This window comes from Zonotrichia leucophrys, unplaced genomic scaffold (genome assembly GCF_028769735.1).
Source record: "Zonotrichia leucophrys gambelii isolate GWCS_2022_RI unplaced genomic scaffold, RI_Zleu_2.0 Scaffold_59_292226, whole genome shotgun sequence".
NCBI classification, from domain to species: domain Eukaryota; kingdom Metazoa; phylum Chordata; class Aves; order Passeriformes; family Passerellidae; genus Zonotrichia; species Zonotrichia leucophrys.
Genome location: NW_026992264.1, coordinates 149,082 through 172,154, shown reverse-complemented (window position 1 = coordinate 172,154; position 23,073 = coordinate 149,082). Strand labels below are relative to the sequence as shown.

At 52.4% G+C, this 23,073-nt stretch overlaps 2 protein-coding genes and 1 pseudogene across 5 annotated transcripts; all 3 read left to right on the top strand.

Moving 5' to 3' along the window:
• Positions 1–9: 9 nt before the first annotated feature.
• On the top strand, positions 10–5,840 carry LOC135460577 (zinc finger protein 271-like). Of its 4 annotated transcripts, XM_064737471.1 has the most exons (4): positions 10–434; positions 837–912; positions 1,099–2,270; positions 4,600–5,840. In XM_064737471.1, the coding sequence occupies exons 2-4, from the start codon at positions 864–866 to the stop codon at positions 5,683–5,685; spliced, it is 2,307 nt and encodes a 768-aa protein (XP_064593541.1). In that variant the 5' UTR covers positions 10–434; positions 837–863; the 3' UTR covers positions 5,686–5,840. The 4 variants fall into 4 exon arrangements, with proteins under 4 accessions (XP_064593541.1, XP_064593540.1, XP_064593537.1 ...); XM_064737470.1 differs by lacking the exon at positions 4,600–5,840 and having other exon boundaries at positions 834–912; positions 1,099–2,572; XM_064737467.1 differs by lacking the exons at positions 10–434; positions 837–912; positions 1,099–2,270 and adding exons at positions 2,418–3,701; positions 4,105–4,180 and having other exon boundaries at positions 4,367–5,840.
• Positions 5,841–6,534: 694 nt separating this feature from the next.
• On the top strand, positions 6,535–9,107 carry LOC135460578 (zinc finger protein OZF-like). The gene is given in 4 exon segments (XM_064737472.1): positions 6,535–6,969; positions 7,370–7,448; positions 7,635–8,033; positions 8,036–9,107. Coding segments are annotated over 3 exon segments (1,365 nt in total). The 5' UTR covers positions 6,535–6,969; positions 7,370–7,399; the 3' UTR covers positions 8,953–9,107.
• A 124-nt stretch (positions 9,108–9,231) lies between these two features.
• The window catches only part of LOC135460587 (zinc finger protein 436-like), a 32,181-nt pseudogene continuing 18,339 nt past the window's right edge, over positions 9,232–23,073 (top strand).

Here is a 23,073-nt window from a genome sequence, read left to right as displayed (position 1 = left end):
TGGCCCCGCCCACCGCCGGCTGCAGCCGCCTCCGGGCGCTGTTTGCTCCCAGTTCCCTCCCAGTGCTCCCAGTAAGAGCGGGACTGGCAGGGAAAGCGCTCCCAATTCCTTCCCGCTGATCTCAGGATCGCTCTCGGTGCTCTCAGGATCGCTCCCACTGCCGCGCGGGCCGGGGCCGCTATGGGTAACCCACCCTAGGGCAGAGCGCGGCGCCTTTTGGGTGCCGGCACTGCCCGGGCCGGGCTGGGAGCGGAGGAGGAGCGGGAGGAAGAGGAGGGACAGAGAAAGAGGAAAAGGAAGAAGACGAGCAGGAACTGGAGAAAGAGACGGACAAGGAAGAGCAGCAGCATCAGCAACAGCACGCGGTTCCCCCGCTCAGGCTGCAGCTCCCCCGGCTCCTGCTGCATCGCCCTCCTCGCCTCCAGAACCCGCAGGTGAGTGGGGAGCGGGAGCTCGCCCCAAATCCATCGGGGGGGTCTCTGGGGGAGTTTTTTTGTGGGGAAGGGATCTTAGGATCTTCCAGGACCCAAAAGCTGAGTCACACATAACCCTTGGGGGAGTCCCGCGTGCCCTGTCCCTGCGGGCAGAGAGGCGATCCCGGGTTTGGGGATCCCAGGGAGAGCCGGGGGGAACGCGGGAGCCCCGGAGCGGGGAGAGCACAAAGGGGCGATCACACAGCTGGGATACCCCGGCAGCCTGCAGGGTTGAAGGAAGCGAGAGATGAGCGGGCTCCGGACCCCCCGAGGCTGAAAGGGGCGCTGACTTCTCCAGCTGCACTTGGGCAGCGGGACCATCAAAGCCAACACACTCAGCCCTTGTTTTCACGCCCAAAGCAGGATTTCCCGTTCCTAAACCTTGGCCGGATGGAGGAAGAGGAGGCTGCGAGGAAGATGGCCCGGGAGCCCCAGGCAGGTGAGGAGGAAGTCAGGGCCCTTTCCCCGTCTCTCCTGCTCCATCTCCCAGCCCAGCACGGCCCCCAGCTGCAGGACAACCCTGCTGCCAAAGCTGTCCTGCTGGGGACGCACTGGGGGGATCTCCTTGCCCTTCCGCGCGGCATGGAGGGAAGTCCCATCCTCTCCTTGTCCTTCCTCTCCCCAGGCACTGAGCTGAGGGCAGAGACCAGGGAGGATGAGTCACCACAGCAGAACCTTGTGGATGAGGCCATTTTGAGCAGCTCCACAGCACAGGAATCTAACGGGGAAGAAAAGCCCCGGAGATCCCTCACGAGGAGGGGCTGCAAACGCAGATCACGGGGATCTGAGGAGGAAAGACCCACCCTGGGCCGGGAAGGGGGCCGGAGCTCACAGCTGGGGGTCCCCGAGCAGCTTCAGGATGGGGAGAAGCCCCACAGGTGTGGGGAATGTGGGAAGAGCTTCAGCCGAAGCTCAGCCCTGATCCGCCACCAAAGGATCCACACTGGAGAAAGGCCCTATGAGTGTGGGCAGTGTGGGAAGAGCTGCAGAGATAACTTTGACCTGATCAACCACCAGAGGAGCCACACGGGGGAACGGCCGTATGAGTGTGGGGAATGTGGGAAGAGCTTTCAGAGAAGCTCCACTCTTCTGAAGCATCAGCGGACACACACAAATGAGAGGCCCTATGCGTGTCCCAAATGCGGGAAGAGGTTTCAGACAAGCTCCCATCTGCTCACACACGAGCGGATTCACACAGATGAGAGGCCCTTCCGCTGCCCCGACTGCATGAAGGGCTTCAAATATAACCCCGACCTCATCAAGCACCGGCGCATCCACACTGGGGAGAGGCCCTACGAGTGTCCTGAGTGTGGGAAGAGATTCACCCAGAAGTCGAACCTGATTGTCCACAAGAGAATCCACACCGGCGAGAGGCCCTATGAGTGTGGGCTGTGTGGGAAGAGATTCAGCCAGAGCTCTGAACTGATGCTTCACCAGAGGATCCACACTGGGGAACGGCCTTACGAGTGTCCCGACTGTGGGAAGACCTACAGCCGAAGCGATCACCTGATGATCCACCAGAGGAGCCACACTGGGGAGCGACCCTACGAGTGTGGGGAGTGTGGGAAGAGGTTTCAAAGCAGCTCAGATGTCCTCGTACATCAGCGCATTCATACAGATGAGAGGCCCTTCCGCTGCCCTGACTGTGGGAAGGGCTTCAAGCACAACTCCACCCTGGTCACCCACCAGCGCATCCACACTGGGGAGAGGCCCTACAAATGTCCCCAGTGTGGGAAGACCTTCAGCCAGAGGTCAGCCTTGACCCAACACGAATGGAGGCACCACTCGGAAAGCCCTGTGAGTGCCCCAAGTGCGCCCCAAGTGTGCACTGCTACAGTTCCCCAGGTGTGCACTGCTACAGTTCCCCAGGTGTGCACTGTTACAGTTCCATACCCCGTGGCAGTGTTTGTGCTGCATGCTGTCCAGTGGGCAGAGCCCCAGTGATCTGTGGTGCTGGTAAGCTGTGTTGGGAAGACACCTGGCTGGGGGCTCCACCTCTTAATGGCTCCATGTGGCCTTGATTATCTTTTAATTTCTCTCTGTCCTTTCAAAACGCCCCAAACCAGGATAAAAATAAAAACATTGAACTAAGACAAGGATGAGGACATGTGGGGATCTTCCAGGGGACGTGGGGGCTGCTATGTTCCAGGGAGTTGAGGGTTCCTGGGTGGGACTTGGGGGCTGCTCTGGACTTTGGGCCCCCCGGCTGAGTGACTCTGCCTGCACTGGGAGAGCATGGCAGGGTTTCTTGGGCAGCTGATCAAGGACTCCCTGCCCTGGAACTGTCCCCATGACTCCCTGTCCTGGTTCCCCACATCACGTGTCCACAATCCCCCTCTCCCCACTGTCACTCCCCTTGCTCCCCACCCGTTCCCATGTCACTGCACTTCTTGTCCCGTCCAGCTCCCATCCCAATCTGGATCTCATTCCCCGTCTCGGTCCACTATTTGTCTGGTTGCCGTTCCCATATTCCCAGGCCCATATTCCCGGTCCCACTGTCGATTGTGCGTCCGTTCCCATATTTCCCTTTCGATGTTCGCAGTCCCATTCCTGTATTCTCGTTTGCGATCCTGGTCTCATCTTCCTAATCCCCATCTCATATTCTCTCTTCAGTTGCGGTTTCCATATTCCCTGTCCTGGTCGCATATTCCCATTCCCACTCCCTGTCCCCTCTCACCAGACGCCGCCGCCATCGCTCCGGCCCTCACGTGACCGAGGTGAACCCCGCGCTGCTCCCGCCCACCAACCCCAGTGCGCGATCTCTCCTGAATTTGCGTAACCACGCCCTTCGGTTTGGCCCCGCCCACCGCCGGCTGCAGCCGCCTCCGGGCGCTGTTTGCTCCCAGTTCCCTCCCAGTGCTCCCAGTAAGAGCGGGACTGGCAGGGAAAGCGCTCCCAATTCCTTCCCGCTGATCTCAGGATCGCTCTCGGTGCTCTCAGGATCGCTCCCACTGCCGCGCGGGCCGGGGCCGCTATGGGTAACCCACCCTAGGGCAGAGCGCGGCGCCTTTTGGGTGCCGGCACTGCCCGGGCCGGGCTGGGAGCGGAGGAGGAGCGGGAGGAAGAGGAGGGACAGAGAAAGAGGAAAAGGAAGAAGACGAGCAGGAACTGGAGAAAGAGACGGACAAGGAAGAGCAGCAGCATCAGCAACAGCACGCGGTTCCCCCGCTCAGGCTGCAGCTCCCCCGGCTCCTGCTGCATCGCCCTCCTCGCCTCCAGAACCCGCAGGTGAGTGGGGAGCGGGAGCTCGCCCCAAATCCATCGGGGGGGGCCTCTGAGGGAGTTTTTTTGTGGGGAAGGGATCTTAGGATCTTCCAGGACCCAAAAGCTGAGTCACACATAACCCTTGGGGGAGTCCCGCGTGCCCTGTCCCTGCGGGCAGAGAGGCGATCTCGGGTTTGGGGATCCCAGGGAGAGCCGGGGGGAACGCGGGAGCCCCGGAGCGGGGAGAGCACAAAGGGGCGATCACACAGCTGGGATACCCCGGCAGCCTGCAGGGTTGAAGGAAGCGAGAGATGAGCGGGCTCCGGACCCCCCGAGGCTGAAAGGGGCGCTGACTTCTCCAGCTGCACTTGGGCAGCGGGACCATCAAAGCCAACACACTCAGCCCTTGTTTTCACGCCCAAAGCAGGATTTCCCGTTCCTAAACCTTGGCCGGATGGAGGAAGAGGAGGCTGCGAGGAAGATGGCCCGGGAGCCCCAGGCAGGTGAGGAGGAAGTCAGGGCCCTTTCCCCGTCTCTCCTGCTCCATCTCCCAGCCCAGCACGGCCCCCGGCTGCAGGACAACCCTGCTGCCAAAGCTGTCCTGCTGGGGACGCACTGGGGGGATCTCCTTGCCCTTCCGCGCGGCATGGAGGGAAGTCCCATCCTCTCCTTGTCCTTCCTCTCCCCAGGCACTGAGCTGAGGGCAGAGACCAGGGAGGATGAGTCACCACAGCAGAACCTTGTGGATGAGGCCATTTTGAGCAGCTCCACAGCACAGGAATCTAACGGGGAAGAAAAGCCCCGGAGATCCCTCACGAGGAGGGGCTGCAAACGCAGATCACGGGGATCTGAGGAGGAAAGACCCACCCTGGGCCGGGAAGGGGGCCGGAGCTCACAGCTGGGGGTCCCCGAGCAGCTTCAGGATGGGGAGAAGCCCCACAGGTGTGGGGAATGTGGGAAGAGCTTCAGCCGAAGCTCAGCCCTGATCCGCCACCAAAGGATCCACACTGGAGAAAGGCCCTATGAGTGTGGGCAGTGTGGGAAGAGCTGCAGAGATAACTTTGACCTGATCAACCACCAGAGGAGCCACACGGGGGAACGGCCGTATGAGTGTGGGGAATGTGGGAAGAGCTTTCAGAGAAGCTCCACTCTTCTGAAGCATCAGCGGACACACACAAATGAGAGGCCCTATGCGTGTCCCAAATGCGGGAAGAGGTTTCAGACAAGCTCCCATCTGCTCACACACGAGCGGATTCACACAGATGAGAGGCCCTTCCGCTGCCCCGACTGCATGAAGGGCTTCAAATATAACCCCGACCTCATCAAGCACCGGCGCATCCACACTGGGGAGAGGCCCTACGAGTGTCCTGAGTGTGGGAAGAGATTCACCCAGAAGTCGAACCTGATTGTCCACAAGAGAATCCACACCGGCGAGAGGCCCTATGAGTGTGGGCTGTGTGGGAAGAGATTCAGCCAGAGCTCTGAACTGATGCTTCACCAGAGGATCCACACTGGGGAACGGCCTTACGAGTGTCCCGACTGTGGGAAGACCTACAGCCGAAGCGATCACCTGATGATCCACCAGAGGAGCCACACTGGGGAGCGACCCTACGAGTGTGGGGAGTGTGGGAAGAGGTTTCAAAGCAGCTCAGATGTCCTCGTACATCAGCGCATTCATACAGATGAGAGGCCCTTCCGCTGCCCTGACTGTGGGAAGGGCTTCAAGCACAACTCCACCCTGGTCACCCACCAGCGCATCCACACTGGGGAGAGGCCCTACAAATGTCCCCAGTGTGGGAAGACCTTCAGCCAGAGGTCAGCCTTGACCCAACACGAATGGAGGCACCACTCGGAAAGCCCTGTGAGTGCCCCAAGTGCGCCCCAAGTGTGCACTGCTACAGTTCCCCAGGTGTGCACTGCTACAGTTCCCCAGGTGTGCACTGTTACAGTTCCATACCCCGTGGCAGTGTTTGTGCTGCATGCTGTCCAGTGGGCAGAGCCCCAGTGATCTGTGGTGCTGGTAAGCTGTGTTGGGAAGACACCTGGCTGGGGGCTCCACCTCTTAATGGCTCCATGTGGCCTTGATTATCTTTTAATTTCTCTCTGTCCTTTCAAAACGCCCCAAACCAGGATAAAAATAAAAACATTGAACTAAGACAAGGATGAGGACATGTGGGGATCTTCCAGGGGACGTGGGGGCTGCTATGTTCCAGGGAGTTGAGGGTTCCTGGGTGGGACTTGGGGGCTGCTCTGGACTTTGGGCCCCCCGGCTGAGTGACTCTGCCTGCACTGGGAGAGCATGGCAGGGTTTCTTGGGCAGCTGATCAAGGACTCCCTGCCCTGGAACTGTCCCCATGACTCCCTGTCCTGGTTCCCCACATCACGTGTCCACAATCCCCCTCTCCCCACTGTCACTCCCCTTGCTCCCCACCCGTTCCCATGTCACTGCACTTCTTGTCCCGTCCAGCTCCCATCCCAATCTGGATCTCATTCCCCGTCTCGGTCCACTATTTGTCTGGTTGCCGTTCCCATATTCCCAGGCCCATATTCCCGGTCCCACTGTCGATTGTGCGTCCGTTCCCATATTTCCCTTTCGATGTTCGCAGTCCCATTCCTGTATTCTCGTTTGCGATCCTGGTCTCATCTTCCTAATCCCCATCTCATATTTTCTCTTCAGTTGCGGTTTCCATATTCCCTGTCCTGGTCGCATATTCCCATTCCCACTCCCTGTCCCCTCTCACCAGACGCCGCCGCCATCGCTCCGGCCCTCACGTGACCGAGGTGAACCCCGCGCTGCTCCCGCCCACCAACCCCAGTGCGCGATCTCTCCTGAATTTGCGTAACCACGCCCTTCGGTTTGGCCCCGCCCACCGCCGGCTGCAGCCGCCTCCGGGCGCTGTTTGCTCCCAGTTCCCTCCCAGTGCTCCCAGTAAGAGCGGGACTGGCAGGGAAAGCGCTCCCAATTCCTTCCCGCTGATCTCAGGATCGCTCTCGGTGCTCTCAGGATCGCTCCCACTGCCGCGCGGGCCGGGGCCGCTATGGGTAACCCACCCTAGGGCAGAGCGCGGCGCCTTTTGGGTGCCGGCACTGCCCGGGCCGGGCTGGGAGCGGAGGAGGAGCGGGAGGAAGAGGAGGGACAGAGAAAGAGGAAAAGGAAGAAGACGAGCAGGAACTGGAGAAAGAGACGGACAAGGAAGAGCAGCAGCATCAGCAACAGCACGCGGTTCCCCCGCTCAGGCTGCAGCTCCCCCGGCTCCTGCTGCATCGCCCTCCTCGCCTCCAGAACCCGCAGGTGAGTGGGGAGCGGGAGCTCGCCCCAAATCCATCGGGGGGGGCCTCTGAGGGAGTTTTTTTGTGGGGAAGGGATCTTAGGATCTTCCAGGACCCAAAAGCTGAGTCACACATAACCCTTGGGGGAGTCCCGCGTGCCCTGTCCCTGCGGGCAGAGAGGCGATCTCGGGTTTGGGGATCCCAGGGAGAGCCGGGGGGAACGCGGGAGCCCCGGAGCGGGGAGAGCACAAAGGGGCGATCACACAGCTGGGATACCCCGGCAGCCTGCAGGGTTGAAGGAAGCGAGAGATGAGCGGGCTCCGGACCCCCCGAGGCTGAAAGGGGCGCTGACTTCTCCAGCTGCACTTGGGCAGCGGGACCATCAAAGCCAACACACTCAGCCCTTGTTTTCACGCCCAAAGCAGGATTTCCCGTTCCTAAACCTTGGCCGGATGGAGGAAGAGGAGGCTGCGAGGAAGATGGCCCGGGAGCCCCAGGCAGGTGAGGAGGAAGTCAGGGCCCTTTCCCCGTCTCTCCTGCTCCATCTCCCAGCCCAGCACGGCCCCCGGCTGCAGGACAACCCTGCTGCCAAAGCTGTCCTGCTGGGGACGCACTGGGGGGATCTCCTTGCCCTTCCGCGCGGCATGGAGGGAAGTCCCATCCTCTCCTTGTCCTTCCTCTCCCCAGGCACTGAGCTGAGGGCAGAGACCAGGGAGGATGAGTCACCACAGCAGAACCTTGTGGATGAGGCCATTTTGAGCAGCTCCACAGCACAGGAATCTAACGGGGAAGAAAAGCCCCGGAGATCCCTCACGAGGAGGGGCTGCAAACGCAGATCACGGGGATCTGAGGAGGAAAGACCCACCCTGGGCCGGGAAGGGGGCCGGAGCTCACAGCTGGGGGTCCCCGAGCAGCTTCAGGATGGGGAGAAGCCCCACAGGTGTGGGGAATGTGGGAAGAGCTTCAGCCGAAGCTCAGCCCTGATCCGCCACCAAAGGATCCACACTGGAGAAAGGCCCTATGAGTGTGGGCAGTGTGGGAAGAGCTGCAGAGATAACTTTGACCTGATCAACCACCAGAGGAGCCACACGGGGAACGGCCGTATGAGTGTGGGGAATGTGGGAAGAGCTTTCAGAGAAGCTCCACTCTTCTGAAGCATCAGCGGACACACACAAATGAGAGGCCCTATGCGTGTCCCAAATGCGGGAAGAGGTTTCAGACAAGCTCCCATCTGCTCACACACGAGCGGATTCACACAGATGAGAGGCCCTTCCGCTGCCCCCACTGCATGAAGGGCTTCAAATATAACCCCGACCTCATCAAGCACCGGCGCATCCACACTGGGGAGAGGCCCTACGAGTGTCCTGAGTGTGGGAAGAGATTCACCCAGAAGTCGAACCTGATTGTCCACAAGAGAATCCACACCGGCGAGAGGCCCTATGAGTGTGGGCTGTGTGGGAAGAGATTCAGCCAGAGCTCTGAACTGATGCTTCACCAGAGGATCCACACTGGGGAACGGCCTTACGAGTGTCCCGACTGTGGGAAGACCTACAGCCGAAGCGATCACCTGATGATCCACCAGAGGAGCCACACTGGGGAGCGACCCTACGAGTGTGGGGAGTGTGGGAAGAGGTTTCAAAGCAGCTCAGATGTCCTCGTACATCAGCGCATTCATACAGATGAGAGGCCCTTCCGCTGCCCTGACTGTGGGAAGGGCTTCAAGCACAACTCCACCCTGGTCACCCACCAGCGCATCCACACTGGGGAGAGGCCCTACAAATGTCCCCAGTGTGGGAAGACCTTCAGCCAGAGGTCAGCCTTGACCCAACACGAATGGAGGCACCACTCGGAAAGCCCTGTGAGTGCCCCAAGTGCGCCCCAAGTGTGCACTGCTACAGTTCCCCAGGTGTGCACTGCTACAGTTCCCCAGGTGTGCACTGTTACAGTTCCATACCCCGTGGCAGTGTTTGTGCTGCATGCTGTCCAGTGGGCAGAGCCCCAGTGATCTGTGGTGCTGGTAAGCTGTGTTGGGAAGACACCTGGCTGGGGGCTCCACCTCTTAATGGCTCCATGTGGCCTTGATTATCTTTTAATTTCTCTCTGTCCTTTCAAAACGCCCCAAACCAGGATAAAAATAAAAACATTGAACTAAGACAAGGATGAGGACATGTGGGGATCTTCCAGGGGACGTGGGGGCTGCTATGTTCCAGGGAGTTGAGGGTTCCTGGGTGGGACTTGGGGGCTGCTCTGGACTTTGGGCCCCCCAGCTGAGTGACTCTGCCTGCACTGGGAGAGCATGGCAGGGTTTCTTGGGCAGCTGATCAAGGACTCCCTGCCCTGGAACTGTCCCCATGACTCCCTGTCCTGGTTCCCCACCTCACGTGTCCACAATCCCCCTCTCCCCACTGTCACTCCCCTTGCTCCCCACCCGTTCCCATGTCACTGCACTTCTTGTCCCGTCCAGCTCCCATCCCAATCTGGATCTCATTCCCCGTCTCGGTCCACTATTTGTCTGGTTGCCGTTCCCATATTCCCAGGCCCATATTCCCGGTCCCACTGTCGATTGTGCGTCCGTTCCCATATTTCCCTTTCGATGTTCGCAGTCCCATTCCTGTATTCTCGTTTGCGATCCTGGTCTCATCTTCCTAATCCCCATCTCATATTCTCTCTTCAGTTGCGGTTTCCATATTCCCTGTCCTGGTCGCATATTCCCATTCCCACTCCCTGTCCCCTCTCACCAGACGCCGCCGCCATCGCTCCGGCCCTCACGTGACCGAGGAGAACCCCGCGCTGCTCCCGCCCACCAACCCCAGTGCGCGATCTCTCCTGAATTTGCGTAACCACGCCCTTCGGTTTGGCCCCGCCCACCGCCGGCTGCAGCCGCCTCCGGGCGCTGTTTGCTCCCAGTTCCCTCCCAGTGCTCCCAGTAAGAGCGGGACTGGCAGGGAAAGCGCTCCCAATTCCTTCCCGCTGATCTCAGGATTCCACCCAGTGTTCCCAGTATCACTCCACTGCCGCGCGGGCCGGGGCCTCTTTGGGAACCCCCCTAGGGCAGAGCGCGGCTCCATTTGGATGTCAGCCCCTACCCGGGCCGGGCTAGGAGCGGGAGGAAGAGGAGGAACAGGAGGAATACGAGCAGCAGCAGCAGAACCAAGCGGTTCCCCTGCCCGCCCGTTCAGGCCTCTCCTCCCCCTGTCACGCCAGCATCGCCCCCTCCGCCAGAACCCGCAGGTGAGCGGGCTGGGGGAGTTCGCCCCAAATCCATCGGGGGAGGTCTCTGGGAGGTTTTTTTGCGAGGCAAGGGATGTTTGGGTCTTGCTGGACGCCAAAGCAGAGCCACAAATGCCTCTGGAGGGATCTTGGGGGTCCCGCTTGGCGATCGCCCGGTACCTGCGGGCACAGGGGCGATCTCGGGTTTGGGTATGCCCAGGAGAGCCGGGGTGGAACGCGGGAGCCCCGGAGCGGGGAGAGCACAAAGGGGAGATCCCGGAGCCGGGGGACAAACCGGCTGGCTGGAGGGGTGCGGGAGGCTGGGGATGAGCGGGCTCCGGGCGCCCCGAGGCTGAAAGGGGCGCTGACTTCTCCAGCTGCACTTGGGCAGCGGGAGCATCAAAGCAAATTCAGTAAGCCTTGTTTTCCCCCAAACCAGCATTTCCCATTCCCAAGCCTGGGTCCAATGCAGGAGGAGGAGGCTGCGAGGAAGAGGAAGATGGCCCGGGAGCCCCAGGCAGGTGAGGAGGAAGTCAGTGCCCCTTTCCCCCTCTCTCCTGCTCCATCTCCCAGCCCAGCACGGCCCCCCGCTGCAGGACAACCCTGCTGCCAAAGCTGTCCTGCTGGGGACGCACTGGGGGGATCTCCTTGCCCTTCCCTGTGGCACGGAGGCAAATCCCATCCTCTCCTTGTCCTTCCTCCCCCAGACCAGGAGCTGAGGATGGAGACCAGGGAGGACAAATCCCCACAGCAGAACCTTGTGGATGAGGCCATTTTGAGCAGCTCCACATCACAGGAATCCAACGGGGAGGAAACGTCCTGGGGAACCCGTACGAGGAGGGGCTGCAAACGCAGATCACGGGGATCTGAGGAGGAAAGACCCACCCAGGGCCAGGAAGGCGGCCAGAGCTCAGAGCTGGGGGTCCATGAGCAGGTTCAGGATGGGGAGAAGCCCCACAAGTGCTCAGAATGTGGGAAGAACTTCAGCAAGAGATCCTCCCTGATCCGCCATTGGAGAATCCACACTGGGGAACGGCCCTACGAGTGTGGGGAGTGTGGAAAGAGCTTCTTCGAACACTGCCTGCTGATTGTCCACCAGAGGAGCCACACCGGGGAGAAGCCCTACAAATGTGATAAATGCAGGAAGAGATTTCAGATCAGCTCCACTCTCGTCAGGCATCAGCGGATTCACACAGATGAGAGGCCCTTTCTCTGCCCCGACTGCGGGAAAGGATTTAACCGTAATTGCACCCTCATCAGGCACCGGCGCATCCACACCAGGGAGAGGCCCTACAAGTGTCCTGAGTGTGGGGAGAGCTTCTCCCACAGCACTCAGTTGACCAGACACCAACAGAGCCAGCACTAAGGGCAGCCCTGCAAGTGCCCTGAGGGCAGGAAGAGCTTCCTGTGCTGCTCCAGCTCCATCCCTCACTAGAGGATCCTTGCTGGATGATCCGCAGTGAGCCATGATGGGCAGAGCCCTGGTGATCCATGGCGCCGGTGATCCGTGTTGGGAAGACACCTGGCTGGAGGGCTCCACATCCTCCTGGCTCCCTGTGGGCACCTGCACACATTCACAGCCCAACACAGAAATCCATTGTGGAGAGTGGATTGGTCAACTTCTGACTGCAGAAAAATCTCACTTTTTCATCATCTAGTGGCGTTGAGCAATACTGGATAGCCTTGCAGGTCTTCTCCTACATAAATCCAGTCTTTTAGTTCTCCATGGCCCACGGCTGTCTTTCACAGCCAAATGAGGACAGACTGGGGCAAAACCCCTGATTTTGGAGACAGTGGGATGGAAACCCCTCCAAAAAAGGTTCTTTCCACCCACCCAAGCACATGGATGCTCTGCTGGCAGGGACATATAAATAATTTTGTTTTGGCCTTGATTTTCTTTACTTTTCTGTTCATCCCTTTGAAACTCTTGAAACTGGGGTAAAAATAAAGACATTGAACTAAACATGGATGGGGGCATGGGATGACAATGACATGGGTGGGGACAAGGGGGGACATGGAAATAGGTGGGGACATGGGTGACCCAGACATAGGTGGGGACATGAGAGGACACAGACATGTGGGTGATGCCCTAAGTTTTAGCTTTCATATTTTTTGGATTCTATACTGCCTTGTGTGTAACTCTGAACTGTGTATGAATTGTTAGTAAGTTCTCTTCACGGGGTAGTGAGACAAAACCATCTTTTTCCAGCTTGAGAATCCAAGGACATCTGTTACGGCCTTAGACCCAAAAAGCATAAACAGTGAGTTGAAGGGAGAAGACAAGGAGGATGGGACTTCATAACCTGAAGTTATAATTGGACAACTAACCCCAGTATGTAAATAGTTATTTACCAAACCATTATTTATGAAAGTGTGAAAAACTTATAAAAGTGTGAAAACTTGTGACTGGTGGTCCATGTTGTGTCCATCTTGGGCAGAGCCCCGGCCAGGCTCTTGTACTGCCCAAGGCATATCCTTTATAGGCCTTTTAATAAACACCTGCTTTACTCCTTTAACTCTGTCTAGCCTCTGTTCCAGGGCAGCCTCTCATAGGCATCAGTTCTGGCACCTCATGAAGGGACAGAAGGCATCAGGAAAACCCCCTGGACCAGAGGAAGACCTAGCTGCTCCCCCCCACTCTTGCCAGCACTCCCAGGGTGCCCCAGCTGCAGTAGTGAAGGTATCAGAGCCTGAGAATCCTTGGGCCCGGCATGGAGGCATGTGAGTAACTCAATAAAGGAGGTATTCTGTTTTAGCACCTGTGTTAGCTGTTAGGAGATCTCTTGTAGTTTTGTTTAGTGTGGAAGGACCCTAGGGGGTCCAGGTGGAATTGCTTTACGTTCACTCTGTCTCACCCACTGGGGTGAGAGAGGAGACTCTCTGGAAAAGTGAGCCTTTAGCACTACGGTGGAAAGTATTAGCCTGAGGCCTGGGCTGGTGCCATAGGTTAGTGCCTGCACTATGGTTCCAAAGGTTGTGAGTTCTAATCCTGCTTCTTGCTTGCTCTTTCTCTCTACCTCTTGCTGGTTCTTTTGATCTCTGCAGACTTTCCTACTCACTGATGTTAAGATGGGGTTTGTATTCTCCTGTGATTGTAATAGTAATATATCGAGAAGCAGTCCTCTGGGGTTAATATTGAAAAACTGGCATGAACTAACAGATCATTGCTTTTTAAACCCAGACTTATCAGGCTCTCAGAAAAGATGTGTCCAACATATGAACTAGACAACGAGACATGGCCTAAATTTGGTAGTTCCGGTAAGAAATTAATATCAAGTTTAATATCCCACATATGGGAGGACAAATATTTTGACAAGTTAGAATATGCTAGGCTTTTTATGGTATTAGCATGTCAGCAAAGCCCATCAGCAAACAAAAAGGAACAGCATATATTGGTTTTAAATAAAAAAGACGGGAAAAGTAAAAAGGAGCAGTTGGTATTGAGCAGTGGATGTAAAAATAAGGAGAAGGTGGAGTTAGACCTCATCACCCCTGATCTGAGGGTGGGGCCCGGAGTCCCTCCACTCCCGCCTGTGCTGCCGGTGCTGTCGGTGCTGTGAAAAATTCCAATCACTTGTTTTTAAAATTTTAAAAGTTTAATAGTAATAAAATGGTTATAAAAAATAGTAATACAATTAGAGTAATAATAATTTGGATAACTTGAATTAGGACAATATAAGACAATAAATACAAAGAGTTATGGACATCCGGGTACCTTTTTCTGGGCAGCACGAGCCCGAAAAAGGACACAGATTAACAGAGGATTAACCCTTAAAAGCAATAGCCTGTTGCATATTCATACACTTCATACATGATGCATAAATTCTGTTCAAACACAGGATTCTGTCTGGTCATTGTCAACTTCTTCCTTCTAATCCTAACAGTGCCTTCGAGGCAGGAAGAAGTTAATTTCTTCTGATAAGAGGGCAATAGATTCCTTTTCTGTGAAAGATTTAGGTGTCCTGTGGCTGCTATCTCGCTGCAAGTCCCTTCTTTAAAAAAAGTATCCTACATAGCATAGTTTGTATTTTAACATTTTTTGTAACCTAAAACTATATTTAACACAGTATTTAAGAGAATTAATACAGCATTACTTTCTAACACAACACATATAATATTAATTTTAATATTTGCAGAAAGCCAAGCATAAAATACATGCATTTTTCACTGGTGCCACCCCCAGCGGTGGCCCCACTGTCCGAGCATGTTGGGGGCAGGATGGGGGGAGCATGCCCCGGCTGCTCCCGGGCAGTGAAGGAGCAGCGGGGAGGGCTCCGGCAGCCGTTGCTGCAGCCATGGCCGTCCGCTGCAGCTGAGCCCCCCTCCCATCCCCACTTGTCCTGGGGGGCGGGTTTGGGGGGCAGAGCCTTCTGCCGAGAGGGGCCCGCCCGTGGGGATCTGGTGCTTCTTCTGCTCACGGGTCCATGAGTTTCCGCAGCAACCCCGAACGCTGTGGAGCCGCCTCTGGAGATGGCATCTTCAAAGTGAGCAGGCACACAGCCTGGCTTCCACCACGGTGTAAGTCATGCTTAGTGCTGTCTAGAACTGGAATTGGTCGAAGCAGATGTACTACTATTGGAATAAGTATCCCAATATAACCAGTTAGATGGTGCCTAGGCCAGTTCTGACCTTCGCTGCTTGGCCAGAGGCAGCACTGTGGTGTTTAACCCCAGAGATACCTTGGCTGGCGGCAGAGTGCAGCGGGGCACAAGACAGGACTCCGTTCTCCTCAGGAGAGAGCTTCTGGCGATGGTGGAGAGAAAGGGAATGGATTCTGCTAGAAGGTAGCCAGATGTTTATTCCATGAGTACAGATACGTCTGCACTGGGCCACTGCTGGTAACAGAATAGAGGCCGCATGGTCTCATTCACATTTTAAGCTCAGGACAGGGGAAGGGGAGGGGACAGGTGAGTCACCAACCAGGTGAAGGGGCAGGGTCTCAAGGTACTAGGGACACCTATCACACGACGCCTTGCTGGTATGTTAGCCTGATTGACAGGGCACACTCAGCGAGGGGCGAGGGGGAAGGGAGAAGGTAAAACAGGATATTGCAACACACCACAACATACTACTCCAGCAGAGTCAACAGAGTCAGACAGCTCTTGCTCAAGTAACTCTGAGGAGGAGGAGAAGAATGAGATTACTGCTGCCCCGAGCGAGCAAAGGAGGGGAAAGATAGATAAACAGGCCATACCACACCCCCATAGCAAAATGTACTAGGTCAAAAAAAAGGTAAAGAACTGGTTTTGCAAGCCCCATTGCGGCAGGCAGTTGGCAACCAGGGGCCAATGTGTGTAAAGGTTCCATACTCCCTTACTGAGTTGGAGTAGTGGAAAACTACTGTGAAGAAATATAAAGAGAATTCAGATTGAGGTGGCAAAATTAGTAGAAAGGGCAATTAACTCAAAACCCTGACTGGGCTGATTTGAACTCTATGAACTCAGACGCATTACTTGATCCCACTGAGAGACAAATGGTCAATGAAACAATTACATCAGCAGAGGCTAGCATAGCAAATGGGTTGCTTCAAGGCACCATTACACAGATATTTCCCCTAGAAAATCCAGGTAGGGATCAAAATACCAGAACATATGGCAAAGTTAAAACAATATCAAAGTCTTATGGTATATGGGTTAAAACATGGTGTCCCTAAAGCGATAAATTGGTCAAAGACTTAAAAAGTAAGTCAAAATTATGATGAATCACCCACTGATTTTTTAAACAGATTAAGAAACTGCCATCAAATATGCAGATGTAGATCCTGAATCAGCTGATGGCAAAGCACGTCTAGTTCTCTTATTTTCGGCTCAAGCTACAAATGATATAAGAAGAAAGCTGCAAAAGATACAAGGGAGTTTGAGACATAGATAAATTGGTACAGGTGGCCTGGAAGGTATTTTGAGACAGGGGCCCAACTGAAAGAGTTAAATCCCAACCTAGTAAGAAGGGAACCCAGGAAAAGTCATCCAAGAAAACATCCTCTGCAGAGAAAGATCAGTTTGTTTATTGTAAAAAATGGGGACATTGGAAGAATGACTGTCCAGAATTGAAAGTCCCCAGTTCCCCAGTGTTACCGAGAAAATATGTGGGCCTTTGTCAGGGTCGAGCCATTTGTCGGTGAGGGGAGACTCAGACACTCAATATGAGTGATAAGCAAATTCCGTTTATTGAAAAGAGCATCAGACACTTATACAGCGAGTAATAAGCTTATGAATATTCTGTAAACTAAGCAATCTATTGGTTAAACTATAGCATTAACTCATCCTCATTCCTTAGGTATCACATCTCTCTTTTCTCATGTCTCTTTCACTGTTTGTTATTATACCACAGCTAGGCCCAAGGTCACTGCTACCTGTGCAGGTGCAGGACTTGGAATTAGCCATGGTTTTGTACTTTTCCATTTTCTAGCAGCTAAATTCCCAACATCTCCCCTGTTTTTATTTTTTAAGAAAAGGTTCTATGGGCTAAGTGTCACACTCTTTGCAACACAAGAATAAACAATTCTAATAACTAAACAGTATTTTCAGCTAATAAGGCTTTTCTCTTACAAGGGACCTAAGCTAGAGAAACAAACTAAAAAGCTATCACTAATTACAAGACATGCTATACAACAAATACAAAAAAGAATTCCATGCGCTACAAAGCTCAACCAAAACTCAGGTGTGCTAATATAATTCATAAAAATAAGCTAAAAAAAGTTTGCTTTCTATTTTTAAACAGCAAATTCTGATTGTCTTTTTTAACTAAGTTTTCTCTGATATTCACAACAACACTCTACACACAAGTCATAAAATAAACGCCTATCGTAAAAGCATAAATCTATCTAATATTACTTAAACTTAATAGCACCTAAAACACTTAAACTTAAAGTATTTAAATTTAACAGAACTTAACCTTAATAGAACTTAACTGACTTTAAATTTTATGCAACTTAAACCCAATATAATTCAAACTTAACAGAATCTAACTTAACTTAAACCTAATATAATTTAATCTTAACAGAAAACTTAACAAAACTTAACCTCAACAGTATCTAACATTTAATGGCACTTAATACACAATTTAACTTAAACTACTTAGTAACAAATAAAACTTACTATAAAAATAGAATATAGCATTTACTATAACTTACTTACAGGCCTGATTATAAAATACTAAACTAAAACAACTTTCTTCACATGTTTGCTGCAGCATTTTTATACTTAAATACACTTAAACATAAGAAGTTTGTTAAAGGTATACCTGTAAAAAATTCTTTTAAATTCAGTGTTTGCTTTTACCTCCACCACATTCAAACAAGGCTTAAAAAACACAAAAAACACACTCATCACATATTGGAATATGAATCCCAATATAACAAGTTTGATTGTGCCTGGGTCAGTGTGACCCTCGCTGCTGAGCCAAAGGCGGCTATTGCAGCAGGGCACTGGTGCCCAGGCTTGTCAGGAACTCCGTTTACCTCAGGAGAGAGAGCTTCTGGCGATGGTGAAGAGAAGAAGGAGAGGATTCTGCTGGAGGGTTATATCCAGATGTTTATTCCATGGTTACAGAGGTCTGAAGCGGGGCAACTCCTCCAACAGAATCGAGGCCGCATGGTCTCATTAACCTTTTAAGCTCCGGGACAGGGGAAGGGGAGGGGACAGGTGAGCTACCAACCAGGTGAAAGGGGCAGGGTCTCAAGGGACTAGGGACACCTATCCAATGTCCCCCAGGCCTGAGGGACCAACCACACGACGCCTTGCTGGTATGTTAGCCTGATTGACAGGGCACACTCAGGAAGGGGCGAGGGGGAAGGCAGAAGGCATAGGCACACCTGGGAAGGGACCCGGAAGTTTAAAACAGGACATTGCAACACACCGCAACATCTCCCCCTAGTTTTGTTTAAAAAGAAGAGGACTGTGTTTATGGTGCAGAATGATTGCCAAACCATGGTTGGTAAATTGGTTCTTCTTCTACAGGAGGGTCAGTGTTTTCCCCTGAGGCTTCCAGGTCATCCACTGGAGCACTGAGGGCTTCCAAATGGTAGACTTCAGGAGGGGGGGATGAGCTTGAAATTAACTTGAGAACCATGCGTTTGATTAGTCCAAAACCAATGCTAACAACTACAATAACTATAACTAAAATAAACAGCATTAAAAACACGGTTTTCAGAATAGATCCCAACCAGCCCGCGAGTCTCCAGCCTTTGAACAGTCCATTCAGCCCGTTGTCAGTTTCTCTGCTGATGTCTGAGAGCCTTTGTCAAGGTAGTACATATGTGGTTTGGGCTGCGGTAGGAGATCGCAGGTGGAATGATCACGAGTAGGACGAGAAGCAGGCTCAGTCTCATGGCGTCTCGAGGCTACGCACGAACAGTGGCATCTAAACTGGTACAAGGAACTTGAGACAGACATATATTACAAACTATTCCAGATAGGAGGCTTAAATGGAATTTCCTCCAGAGAACGCGTGCGGCGTTTTCTTCTCCAGGCAGCGTGAGCAACCTGGGGTGCTTCAGCAGATTTCTCTGAGACTTTGGGAACATAGGGCTTTACCCATTTGGAAGGAACCCACCTTAAACCAGAGGGGGTGGACACACAGGTGTATCCACGTCCCCAAGTAACCAATTTGTAAGGTCCCACCATTTTCCAAGTCTCAGGGTCCTTTACTAAAACCGGAGGTTTTTCTTTTATCAACCTGTGACTGCTCCCCCCAAAGTGGCGTAGGATGGGTGGGTTCAGGCTGTCAAAAGAACAATTCAGAAAATTGATTGTGAATAGTGCCCTGGATAACCGGATGTGGGGAGGTTCTACCTTCAGAACCTGTTGTTGCTGGTCCAGGACCCTTTTAATATCACGGTGAGTTCTTTCTACAATGGCTTGACCTGTAGGGGAGTAGGGGATGCCAGTTTTATGCTCTACTCCCCATTGCTGCAGGAAGCTCCCAAATTCCTTGGATTTATAAGCAGGCCCATTATCAGTTTTCAGCTCCTTGGGGATGCCCATGAAAGAAAAAGCCTGTAGGGGCTTAATAGCATCAATAGATGATTCTCCTGTGTGGGCAGAAGCATAGACCGCTCCAGAAAAGGTATCTACACTAACATGAACATATTTCTGCCGTCCAAAAGCCTGTATGTGTGTTACATCTGTTTGCCACAGTTCACAACTGTTCAGTCCCCTTGGGTTTGCTCCCGTACTCACTGTAGGGAGTGCATGTTGTTGGCAATTTGGGCACGTGGCCACAATCGCTTTGGTCTGTTCTCGAGTGATGTTAAACAGACGAACCAGGCCAGGTGCATTTTGGTGGAAAAGCTGGTGGCTGATTTTTGCCTGTTCAAAAACATTTGGGAGAGTGGCCATCACTGCAGGTGCAGCAAGAGCATCTGCTCTTCTGTTGCCTTCAGCGATAAACCCTGGCAAGTCAGTGTGTGACCTGACATGCATCACATAAAATGGTTGCTCTCGGTGAGTGACTAACTTTACCAGTTTTGAGAGCAATTCAAAAAGTTTGATGTTAGATACATCTTGCAGTATTGCTTGATCTGCTCTGGATACTACTCCTGCCACGTATGCAGAGTCTGTAATCAGATTAAATGGTTCTGAGAACCTTTCAAAAGCCCTAACAACCGCAGCCAATTCAGCAACCTGAGGTGAACCTTCCATCTCAGCAATGTCCGTCTCCCACTGCTGGGTTTGAGGATCCTTCCAAGTCATAACGGACTTGTGGGACCTCCTGGATGCATCTGTAAAGACAGTTAGAGCCCTTTTTAAAGGTCTCCTACTTAGAGCAGTTCTTAATTTTAAAGTAAATTGAACATCTTGTTCAAACAATTTGTGAGCGGGCTGCGCTACCGAAATTTGTCCTGAGTAGGAATCCAGAGCAAACTGCAACACTTCATTTTCTTGAAACAATTGTTCCAGTATTTTCATAGTATTTTGACCTGATTTTAACTCAACTGGAATGTGAATGCACTTAAAATCACATCCTGCTAACTCCCTGATCCGGGTCCTTGCTTTCCGGATCAGTTCTGCAACCAGCTCCTGAGGCTTTGTCAGTCTCTTGGACCTTTTGTGACTGAGGAAAACCCATTCTATGATCAAGAGAGAGTCCCTCTGGTCCCGGTCCTTTTTTGGTGTGTCCTTTGTCTTAGGTGTTTGTTTTTCCTCCCACTGGAAAATAATTCCATGGAGGTGTGGCAACTTACCTAGGATGATAAATTTGAATGGCAGGTCAGGCCAGCATCGGTGGGCCTGTCTTGTGGACATTGCAATCTGAACCTTTTCTAGAGCTTTCCGTGCCTCTGGGGTAATAGACCTAGGAGCACCTGGGTCCTCTCCCCCTTTCACTAAATTGAAAAGAGGGGCAAGGTCATCATTAGTCAGACCAAGCCATGGTCTTACCCAATTCAAAGACCCACACAACTTGTGGACATCCGCAAGGGTCTTGATCCTTGGATTGATTTCTAGTTTTTGAGGAACAATGGTCCTATTTCCAATTTCTAAGCCCAATTACTTCCAAGGTGGCATCTTTTGAATTTTCTTTTCCTGGAGCTCGAACCCTGCAACAATCAATGCATCGATCGTTAGGTCAAGCGCATGTGTGAGTAAATCATCATTGGGGGCACACACAAGGATATCATCCATATAATGATAGATGATGGCCTTCTCTGCGGCTGCACGCACTGGGGAAAGCAGGGAAGAGACATACCACTGGCAGATAGCTGGAGATACCTTTAATCCCTGAGGAAGAACGGTCCAATGGTACCTTTTCATAGGAGCTTCTGAATTGATAGAAGGGACTGAGAATGCGAAACGCGGTGCATCATCAGGGTGCAATGGGATTTGGAAAAAACAATCTTTAATATCAATAACAGCTAATTTCCAATCTTGGGGAAGCATTGTTGGGGATGGCATACCGGGTTGGGGAGAACCCATATCTTCAATTACATTATTAATTTGTCGGAGGTCACAGAGGAGTCGCCACCTCTTTTTGTCAGCTTTTTGGATGACAAACACTGGAGAGTTCCATGGGGACATGGTCTCCACAATGTGGCCTTTTTTTAGTTGCTCTTCTACTAGTTCTTCAAGCACCTTTATTTTTTGTTTACTGAGCGGCCACTGTTTCACATCAACTGGTTTGTCTGTTTTCCACTTCAGTTTTTGGGTGGGGGGCTGTTGTTCAATGACTGCGGCACAAAAATGCTGTGGAGAGTCTGGAATATCAATTGTGACACCCCACTGGGCCATTAAATCTCTCCCTAACAAAGGTTCTGAATAATCTAACACAAATGGACGGATATTTGCCAATTGTCCGTTTGGACCCTCGATTTGAACAATGCTTTTAGATTGTTTTGCCAATTGCAGACCTCCTACACCTCAAAGGTGACTAGCAACATTTTGTAAAGGACAGTGTGCTGGCCAGTCTTGTACTGGAATCACTGTGCAGTCTGCACCTGTGTCTACAAGCATCTCAATGCGTTTAGACTCCCCACCCCCACTGACATTGCACCACAATTTGGGTTTATCTGTCCTAATAACTTGGACCCGGGTGACTGTGGGCCCTTGTTTATCGACATTTTCAGGTAAAGATGGCACAGGGATAGCTTGAGCAACAATTTGTCCCTTGGGAAGAAACAGGGGTGGGTGGAAACAGTGCAAGCTGAGAACAAATTGCTTGGGATCTGATGTTGTCAGTCCCGGAGCAATTTCGATCTCTTGTGGTGTGTGTTTGGTTTCCCCAATGACGATGTACTTACAACGAATTTGGTTCCAAATACCCTTCTGTTCAGGATTTACAGAGACAAAATTCCAGTCAGTGTCCTTCAGGTGGAGTGACTCTGTCAGCTGCAACGTGTAAGGCTCATTGACAGAAGATGCGGTTAATACAGGATCACTTAAATCATAACAAAGGTTATTTTGTTTCACCTTCAACAGTGGACTAGCAGACTTGGTCTTTGAAGCACCTGCTTCACTTACACAAATGTTAATATTATCACGCGCTTGATTTGTTTTGTTACTCTTATTCTCTTGGCCTGCTCTTTTTATGTCTGCACGCCTGGCAGGCGGGCACTCCCTTTTCAATTTTTTTGTTGTTGACCCCCAGGGAGGGCTTGTAGTTCTCCTCCCCTGCCATTTCTAAATTCATCAAATTCCCTTTTCAGGGGGCACTGGTTACTCCAGTGTCCTAGGTTATTACAAAGCAGGCATGGTTTAGTGGGCTCAACCATTGCTGGTCTGCGCTGCTGCCCAGGGTACTGCTGTGCTGAGGGAAAAGGCGCAGGGCTGGCAACAGCGACACGCTGAAGTGGTCTTGGCAGCAGCCTTGATCTGGTGTCTTCAGCCACAGTCATCAGAGGAACTTTCCTGTTACAGACTAGAAGCATATCTTTTAATGTAGGGGAAGGTTCCATAGGAAGGCTCAGGATTGCCGCTCGACACTGTTCATTTGCATTTGTAAATGCCATTTCTTCTAAAATTGCTTCCCTAGCATTTTCTTTTTTAACCTGTATTTCAATGGCTCTAGTTAACTTTTCTACAAATTTCAAAAAAGGCTCTGATGATAGCTGTTTAATTTTACTATAGGGCTCAAAAGGCCCCTCAGGTTGGAGGGAAAAGAATGCTTTTTCAGCTGCTTCTTTTACCTTCTCGAGTGTTTCTGCAGGAATTGCAGTAGCTTGGATTGAGGGAGAAGACCACTGGCCCTCACTACAGAGGTGCTCAATGGTGATAGGGTTACCACTGTTGTCTTTCGCTGTGTTTGGATCAGCCTGTAAGCCTGGGAGAGCATCTTTTAGCAGTTGTTTCAATGCTGATTCCCATAATTTGAATTCCGTGGAGGTCATGAGACATGAAAAAAGCTGTTTTAAATCATGTGGAATCACAACAGTCCTACTCAATTCAGAATTTAAAAGGCCACGGAAATATGGACTGTGTGGACC